Genomic DNA, 9,376 nt, shown 5'->3' on the forward strand with positions numbered 1-9,376 from the left:
AAAGCGAGCAGCTGGAGGAAGTAGAACAAGATCATGGGTGATGAGAAAAAATATAAGGTAAATAAGCACATTTCTGCTCCCCTTTAATGCTTCTAATTTTTTAAAACACAAAAGGAATAATGAAGAAAAATCCAGTGTATTTGCCAAGTAAAGCCAGGAGGATTCATGAAATAAAACAAAAATACATAAATAAAAACATAAAAACAGGTATTACTAACTGTTCTAGTTATAAATTGTTCAGATTAAATATATTTTCAAATATATAAATAAATATACATTTTAAATATTTATAAATAAATATAAATATTAAGAAATAAAATAAACATTGAAAATGTATGGTTCCAGCTATATTTTGGAGAAAAATTAATTAAAAATAATTTGAATCGTCAGCTGACCGGTGACGTTTAGGCGCACAGCGGAAGTTAGGCACAGCGTGTTTGCTAGCTAGCTGCAGCAGTAGCACCCAAGAGCACCAGAGGCTCAAACATGTTTTCTTTACTTCTGCAAACGAAGCACACGTCATGGATATACTTTTCACTGCTGGGAATATGCTTTACAACGTCGCCACTTTTGGCCAAGCCGGACAGTCTCAAAGAAGTAACGGATGCTAACTGGGAGGAGATCCTGACTGGGGAATGGATGATTGAATTGTCAGTGTCTTGCTAACGTCCGGTGCTCACAACTAGTCAGCTAGATTTATTTTTAAACTCCCATAAACACGAGTCCAGCCGTCTAAAGGCAACGGTCATTAGTTTTATTTAATTGTTATCTTTTATTTCGACATGTAGTCAGGACAAATTCAAATTGTTCAGCTCTGCTAACAGCTGCTATTTTTAGCTAACCAGCTTACATCAGTTGCATGGGGTTCACTTTGCTAAATAACAGACTCATAATAACTCGTAGATTAGTGGTTATCTGCACGGTGAAAGTGATAATTGTGCTCCTGATTTGCGTCTTTCTTTGTGAAACTTGATCTCCATCAGCTACGCACCCTGGTGTCCAGCGTGCCAGCAGCTCCAACCAGCGTGGAAGGAGTTTGCGGACTGGGGAGAGGACATGGGGGTCAACATAGCAAAAGTGGATGTGACAGAGCAGCCAGGTGGGTCTGAATGACCGCTCCCATTTACCAACTACACAATGACTTGTACACATGAAACAAAGCTTTCAGGTCAGTTCAGGAAACCTCTCTGTGTTGGAAAGGATGATGTTACAGATTTGGCAATGATATGGCAACTCTGCAGTGAGTCAGTCATTGTTTTTCCAGCCTCTTGTAAGGTGTTAATACTAATGTTGGTCTGTAGCTGAAGATCACTTCAACATGTCTGTCACTTGGTGTACTTGTCTCCCCCCTTTCTAAGGTTTGAGCGGGCGATTCATCATCACTTCACTTCCTACTATATACCAGTAAGTTCATGGTTATTTTGTGGTTTTATTTACTTCCTCTTTTAAATGAGTTAACCCAGCTGTGCAAGCTGTTGTTTTATCATGGTTTGGTCTGTGGACGGCAGAAAACTTTGCATTGGGACTCTTAAGTACAGTAGCAGAAATAGGATTTATAGGATAGGAACAAAAACGTTTTAACTGGTTTGCCATAGAGTTCAAAGAATCAGCTAAAAGTAGCTGCAGTAGGAAACTATTCCACAGTCTTGGTGACTCGGATGGAAAGGTGCCGCCCCTTCTCAGTCTTAATCTTATATTTAGTCTTGTATGAGGAACAACTAGTAAGTTCTGACCCTGTGATCAAGTCTAACCTGCTGTCTTTTTCTCCACATTTCCTTCATGTTTCCAGTAACAATGCAGTACAGTCAAAATGCCACATAGTTTTCAAAATTACCTAGCCTAAACTGCCAGAGTTGAAGCTAAAGTTTTCAGATTGCAACAGACCAAATTTTTAAGTGGAAAAAAAAAAAAAGAATAACCTGAGGCTTCTTTGGTGCCCCTGAACTAGTAGTGTGTTTATTTTCCTGTAGCTCACAGTGAGTATTGAAAGATTGACCCGTGTCTCTGCACTGTTTATTTGGCTGACTAAAACAGATTATAACAGTGGCTCTGCTTTAGTTGTTCTGGCTGTGCCACTTCAGTTTATATGTGCAGTACTAGCTATATACTGGGTGTGTGTATGTTTGTTTGTAGTGAATTGGCAAATTTGTGCAGGCTGAGCTCTTGAATTCCTGTCTATTCCTGTCTATTAGCAACAGATCTAAATTTATCCTTCTGAAGCACTGCCAGTTCAAATTGAAGGTTTATTATATTAGGAGCACAAAAAAGGAGTTACAGTTCAGCTCCTGATGGCTATCCATAGCATTACTAATTGCAGTTGCAGCTCTAACAGTTACAAAATCCGCAGCAAACAGGTGAGCAGCACCTATGCGTTTCTGTTTGTTTGTTTGTTTGGAATCAACAATAAATTCATCATATAAAATGACACATTATCTCTTCATAAATTGGCAGTGGCGTATAATTGGACCTGTGGTTCAGGAGAATGCAGAAATCATGACATGAAAACGTAGAAGCACAAATAAATTAACTTTCCCTTGATGCAGTAAAATACTTCATTCAATCATTTTTCATTTGTTTAGTGGAGAAAATTCAAATCTTTATCACTTCACTACTTTATCCTGCAGCTTGTCGCTCAACTTCAGCTCTCAGGCTCAAAGCCACTATAGCTGCTAAATGCACGCATTTTTTGATAGTATATCAGGCGATAAGATGGTCCCTATCTGTGTGAATCTGTGTGTTTCAGCTCTAAGGACGGCGTCTTCCGCAAGTACCAGGGAGCTCGCACTAAAGATGACTTCCTCAGCTTCGTTCATGACCAGAAATGGAAAGCAGTCGAGCCGGTTTCCTCTTGGTTTGGACCGTCTTCCTTTTTGTGAGTTTCAGTAATTCTCTATGCTATTAATGCTAGAGTTGTATCAGCCCGGGTTATTAGTTAAATTAGTTTTCCTTCACAGGGCTCTAGACTAACTTTTTGCCATGGGTGTACAGGTACGGCTAACTTCAAAAAGTTAGGCGTACCGGCACAAAAGTTAGGCGCACACAAATTTTATAATAATTTATATAATATAATGTGTTTTTCTGGATACACTGTGCTTTTTCAGCATTCAAAGATTGATGACACCGTGTCAGAGCACTGGCTATGAATTTCAGAAGGATCAGGCCTTAACTTAACAGAAAAGTTAGCAATAGTTCTTTTCCTATTACAGCTACATCCGTGGCGACCGTGGCTCAGGGGGTTGGGAATCGCATCTGTAACCAGAAGGTCGCCGGTTTGATCCCTGGGCTCTCTGTCCTGGTCGTTGTGTCCCTGGGCAAGACACTTTACCCTACTTGCCTACTGGTGTTGGCCAGAGGGGCCGATGGCGCAATATGGCAGCCTCGCTTCTGTCAGTCTGCCCCAGGGCAGCTGTGGCTACAACTGTAGCTTGCCTCCACCAGTGTATGAATGTGAGAGTGAATGAATAGTGGTATTGTAAAGCGCTTTGGGTGCCTAGAAAAACGCTATATAAATCCAATCCATTATTATTATTATTATTACATCCACTTCTGTCGTGCCTAGGCTGCTCACTAGGGCTGGGTATCATCACTGATTTCTATAATCCATTCAATTCCGGTTTTCAAAGTCCCGATTCGATTCAGCTTAGCCTCAGACAGTCAAAAATATTATAATTCTGATCATTTATCAGTACTGACTTCATCAGAATTGTGAACATCACAGCAGATGCCTTTGTGTGAAAGTAACTGAGAATAAAACACAGAAAAACATGAAGGAGATTTTCCTGGTCTGGCTTTTTATAGCAGATAACCTTAAAAATATTCTACAATGTTCTGCATATAAAGTTTAAATTTCTTCAGTATTGAACAACAGAAAAAATAGGCTTTCTTGTCCGAAGTCATTTAAGTGAAAAAAAAGAAAAAGAAAAGAAAAAGACAGCAGCCAACAGCGCTGTAAACAACGGTAGACTGGTGGGTAATAATAATACAGAAAACAGAGATTGGAGACGGGAAACTGTTCTTGAAGTACAGAGAGAGATAGAGAGAGAGCTAGCTGTGCATGAAGTGTGTTTTTAATAGTCGTGGAAGCAAAACAGCAAAATTCATGATGACATTGATCAAATGTGAAGCGCAGTTTGCTGCTTCTTTTGCTGCTGGCTCGGTGAATTTTGGTTGGAGAGACAAAACCTGCAGCTCAGAATCAGCGCAAAAAGACGTAAACACAGCGCGGACCGGACGCATCAGGATCGCTAAGCTCCGACAGCGTGTCCGTCTACGGGCCGTCGGGTGAGAAAGCCGAGAAAGACAAAGTTGATTCTGATGCGTCGGCTCTGTGTTTACGTCTTTGTGTGGAATCCGTGTACCTGCTCTCATTTGCTGTTTGGTTGTTGTTGAAATGGTTTTGTGAGCTTTAATCTGAGAATCTGGCATTTCTGGCAAAACACAGTTATATTTAAAAGTCGATTCAGGATTTAATGAATAATATCGCTTTATTCACCTCTCTCTTCCACCTGCACTTTCAACTGGACCACGGCCAATCAGAGAGGTCCTGCCCCTGACTATCTCTGATTGGTTTAGTCCACGATAGGGGCAAAATGTGTGTCTGTTGTTGACCACAGGGAAGGTTGCAGATTTTATTTTTTTTTTTGCTACCCGAACAGTTGGTCGCACAGGTGCAACCAAATATTTTTTTTTTTTAGTCGCACCACTGAAAAATTTGGTCGCACTCTAGAGCCCTGCTTCATGTTCAAGGTAGAATTTGTGATGGAAAATGATTCATTCTCCATTTATCAATTAGTTTAATAATAATGAGTCACTGTTGTCCTTTGAAAAAGCAGAAAATCACTTGAAGTGTTTACTCTTTTCTTCATGATGCTTTTAAGTGAGACACAAATGCACACCCTCCTGTGCCGCTCCTTTTATTTTTGTCTTGGCTTTGTAGTGACGTGAGAGATTGAAACAGTGTTATATTACACGCTGTCCTCCCCTCCTCTGTTGACAGAATGAATTCGATGTCTGCTTTGTTCAAGCTCTCCATGTTTATCCGGGTAAGTGAGGATTTCTCTCTCAGTGCTGTAGGTTATTATGCATATTAAGCATTTATTTTGTGTGCATGTCACGCCTAAAGTGAAATTACATGTTGAAATTAGACTTGCTTTCATGTGCAAATTGTAAACTTCTAATCCAGTTTTACGGAGCTGGCACACTGGATGAAAAACAAATGTAAGTGGACCTTACAGAGAATTGAGTAATCAAACATTACTCAGATAGGTGGAAACAGGAAATTTTGAGGGAAGCCTTGCCCAGCTTAATTGAATTAGGATGCAGAGTTAAGACATACATCAGTTGCATGGGGTTATGACAGATGGCTTAAGAATGGCTTTACACATTGATAAACGCACCAGGACACAAGTAAACTCTACCACATACTTGATGTTTCAAATATATTTTGAGTATCTCCGTTGGCAGCTTTGTTTTAAATGACAGTTTAAGTGTCGTGATATCTTACTGTTAAGCTGCTGATGAATATTCCCGAATCTAATTCAGTTCAGCTGTGATACAACTGTGCAATAGTCTTCAGCTGCCCCTCATTTCTTTACATTTGTTTCCAAGGAGTCCCGCTTTCTTGTGAATATTTTTTAACAGTCTTGAGCAATCGTCCTCCAGACTGTCTGAAGGTCTTACAAAGTTTTTCTTTTGGCATTGACTGCATTTGGCTGCATATTGAACAAAAAGCAGTCAAAGAAGAGCTTCTATTCCTGAAGACTGCTTAAAGAAATCATAGAAAAGGCTTCCCTAAAAGCATTAAGGCTGTGGTCATACCAAAAATTAACTCTTAAGCTTATAAGAAGCTCACTTTTTGTCTCTTATTCTGTATTTCCATCTATGTTCAATAAATCTCTGCACCCTTTTCCCATTTTCCAAATACGGTATAAAGAAATTAGGGGAGGTTTAAGACTTTTGCACAGAACTGTAGCTGTTAAAACAAGAACTAAATTGTATATATAAGCTATAAAAACTATAGATTCAACTTTCAAATCTTTGGCGCTCTACCCTGCTGTACCTGTATAATCAGTTCAGCGTGTGGCCTGAAGGTGGCGCCAGATGTTCACTGGACCCTTCTATTGATGATATGACTTTTAGCTACATATAAACAAAAGCACGGGTTAAAAAAGATCTAAAGAATAATTGAATTGGGATGCTTTGTTGATGTGGGTTGAAATATCTCGTCTCTTGTGATTTCCAGCGTTGTCATAACTACATGACGGAGAAGCTGGGGATTCCCGTTTGGGGATCATATGTTATCTTTGGCTTGGCCACTCTGTTTTCTGGCCTGGCGTTGGGTCTGGTGAGTAATTTTGCCGCGCTTTGTCATTATGAAACCGAAATGATTCTGTTTTGAAGCTCTTACATCGTTCATCACAAATGCACACATTCCCAGTGGTTTAACGGTTAATCCTGTCTTGTCTGTTGCAGTTACTGGTGTTCATTGCAGATTTCGTTTTCCCCTCAAGAAGATTCTCTTCTCACGATTACTACCCAAGTGAGTTTTGTAATAGATTAGACTAAATACTAATTCACATTTATGTTATATACAGTAAGATACTGACTGTTGCTCCAAATGCTGCTGTGCAGAGAAACAGACTATGGATCAGGCGAGATTAATCCAGCAACAAGAGGATGCCATTGAGGCTGATGGCGAGGAAGATGACGAGGAGGAGGAAGAAGAGGACCACGACGAGGTCTGGAGAAAACGGAGAGGATCTCCCGAGGGCCGCCCTGAACCCAGGGGGCAGGCTTTCCCTGACGACGCCCTGAGGAAGCGGGTGGTGGGCAACCGGGGCGAGGAAGAGGAAGAGGACACTTAGAGAGAGAGAGCCTCCTCTTGACACGAGTACCGTTGAGACAGCAGAGTTGAAGGAGCCAAGTTCCTGAGCAGCAGTGTTTTTTTTTGTTTGTTTGTTTCTTTTAGAGCAGAGTCCAAAATCTTCCCGTTGGTCCTGTTCCTCACCCCCAAGATCCTAAAAATGCCTCACTTCTTTTCTTTTTCTCCCTCCCCCATTTTTTTAAAGGAGAGCTTTAGACTTTCGCCTCTGCTCTCTCTCTAAGCCTAAGCAGCAGACTCCACCTGGAAAAAGAAAAGCAGCGCTCCAGACACCTGTTTCTGAAACAAACGGTCTGGCTGAGGTTTAGGTATGGCGTGCAGTGCGGCTGGATTTTTGCAACGATGTTTATGCTATGCATTGTTTTTTAAATAAATGTGTTATATTTTTAATCTCTGAATTATTATAACAGGGTTGTAGGTTATCTATGTGGACAGGTAACTTCATTTAATTTGATTTCATCTGCAACTTGAACCCTAATGTTCACACACCTTTCCACTTTCTGTGTCTGATGGCGAGAACGTGGCGAAGGACGTCTAAAATGTTAGTTTTTCAGTTTGCTTGTTGCAGATTTAAAAAAAAAAAAAAAAAGGAGTGATTTGATATTTTCCCACATTGACTTTTCTGTGGCTGTTTCACTATAAAAGCCTCCTTCTTACCAAATGGAGGCTTTTAAATTGAAGCAACTGTAGGAATCTTTACGTTTGTATTAGCCGTCGTGTTACAGCTATGGTTTAGACTTGGGTTTGAGTGCGGCAAACAGTGATGCTCGTTTTCTCTTTTATTCATGTGAAGTTAATTTAAACTCAGCCACAAGCTTTGTGGTAAATATTTTAAGTATATCAAATGCAAATGTGGCTACACTTGTATTTGTGACCCTATTTAGAATACTAGTTTGAACAGTTAACACAGCCCAGGCCGTATTACAGACATCCTCTTGACACAGGTACATGTGGGGCAGGAACCCTTCGAATAGCATCTATGCTATAGAAAGAGCGACGATCACATCACTCTTTCACTTTGACTAGGCTGTGTTTCTGTTGTTCAGCAAAGTACTAGGCCATCTTGCACAGATGTGATATTGAGTTTAAATTAAAGACGTGGAGAATGTTTTTCAGTAGATTCTTTAGTTTCCCCATAAGTTATCCTAAAGCTATTAATGTTATGTCTGATTTATTATCTGTTTCTAATATTTTTACTTGTGATTCTTTAACTATGAAAAGATATTTGATTAAAAAACAAACAAAACCCTTTGCGAGGCCAGGTCTGCAACGCCGTGTAGGTGCGATTAAGAAGACGAACAATATGAAGACTTGGTAAATTCCTCTATCCAGAGCGATGTGTGGCATATCTGTACTAATGCTGCTCCGCTTTGAGGAGCAATAATAAAACTGACGTGTTTTCTTTTTTTTTTCCCCTCACCAACATCACTTGTAAAAATGTCAAACACCTGAGCTTCTTTTATATGCATGAGTGACACACATCGTGCGCTGACGTCTCATTAACACTTTATGAACGATGGCACTCAAAGAACATTAACTCCTGTATACTTTTCCTCCTTTTAACCGAACTACAGACCCAGTACACGACCAGTGTTTTGTTACACGTTTTCGTTCTGAAGGGGCTTGTAATGACTTGCATTTATTTAGATTTTTTTTTTTCTATGCTGATTTTTATTCCTGAAAAAGCCAATTGATCATTTAGGTGATGGATGAAACTGGTTGTACATATGACTTGTAGCATTCTCACTTTACAGTGAGTCACCTGTGATGCTTGATTGTTTCTTTAAATAAAGGGTTAACTCTAAAAAACATTAACTTTTAGCTGTTGTTTTGCTTTTGCGTGATATTATTCTGTAAAATATACAGTTTGACAAAGATGCAAAAAGGATATTAAGCAGGTGAAGCGAGAAAATTGTCAAGTGGTAGATTTGACAATATTTGAAGAAATAAAAAATTTGGTAAAGAGTTACTTGGGTGATTAAGACTCACTGGACACTTTATTACTATGTTATTACCAGATGGACCAATTTTGCATCAGAACTTCAGATGATTTACGGAGGTGCTGGAAACATTCCTCAGAGATTTTGATCGATGTTGACTTCATGGTGTCACAGAGTTTCTGCAGATTTGACAGCCATGATTGAAATCTCCTGTTCCACCACATCCCAAAGGTCTCTACTAGATTAACTGTCACAGGCATGAAACCAGTTTGAAATGATTTGAGCTTTGAGACATGGTGTGATATCCTGCTGAAAGCAGCCATCAGGAAGTCTTACTATCAGGATGTAGATGGTAAGCAACGAGCTTGAGGGGGCCTTCAGTGTTTAACAGTGATGCTCAGTTTGTGATAAGGGGCTCAAAGTATGTCAAGAAGATATCTCCTACACCATTACACCACCAGCAGCAGGATGGAGCCTTACTTTTCTATCAGCTTAAAGGAATTTGACTATTCTCTGCACTCTAGCAACAACAACAAAAAGACAGCTGCCACTCTGC

The 9,376-nt window shown here is 39.9% G+C and overlaps 1 protein-coding gene across 1 annotated transcript; it reads left to right on the top strand.

The window, feature by feature from the left end:
• Positions 1-408: 408 nt before the first annotated feature.
• tmx1 (thioredoxin-related transmembrane protein 1) lies at positions 409-8,691 on the top strand. Its single transcript, XM_085257490.1, has 8 exons — positions 409-650; positions 984-1,099; positions 1,359-1,404; positions 2,744-2,872; positions 4,997-5,042; positions 6,242-6,343; positions 6,472-6,538; positions 6,631-8,691. Exons 1-8 carry the CDS (start codon positions 487-489, stop codon positions 6,861-6,863), a joined length of 903 nt encoding a protein of 300 aa, XP_085113616.1. The 5' UTR covers positions 409-486; the 3' UTR covers positions 6,864-8,691.
• Positions 8,692-9,376: the final 685 nt, after the last annotated feature.

This window comes from Mchenga conophoros, linkage group LG19, assembly GCF_057382185.1.
Source record: "Mchenga conophoros isolate Kocher_MC1m ecotype Shallow Benthic linkage group LG19, M_conophoros_male_GT1.1, whole genome shotgun sequence".
Classification (NCBI taxonomy): Eukaryota; Metazoa; Chordata; class Actinopteri; order Cichliformes; family Cichlidae; genus Mchenga; species Mchenga conophoros.

Coding starts and splice junctions, on each gene's coding strand:
- tmx1 (XM_085257490.1), top strand. CDS start 487: ATGTTTTCTTTACTTCTGCAAACGAAGCACACGTCATGGATATACTTT. Junction 1,100..1,358: donor GGATGTGACAGAGCAGCCAG/GTGGGTCTGAAT, acceptor CCCCTTTCTAAG/GTTTGAGCGGGCGATTCATC. Junction 5,043..6,241: donor AGCTCTCCATGTTTATCCGG/GTAAGTGAGGAT, acceptor TGTGATTTCCAG/CGTTGTCATAACTACATGAC.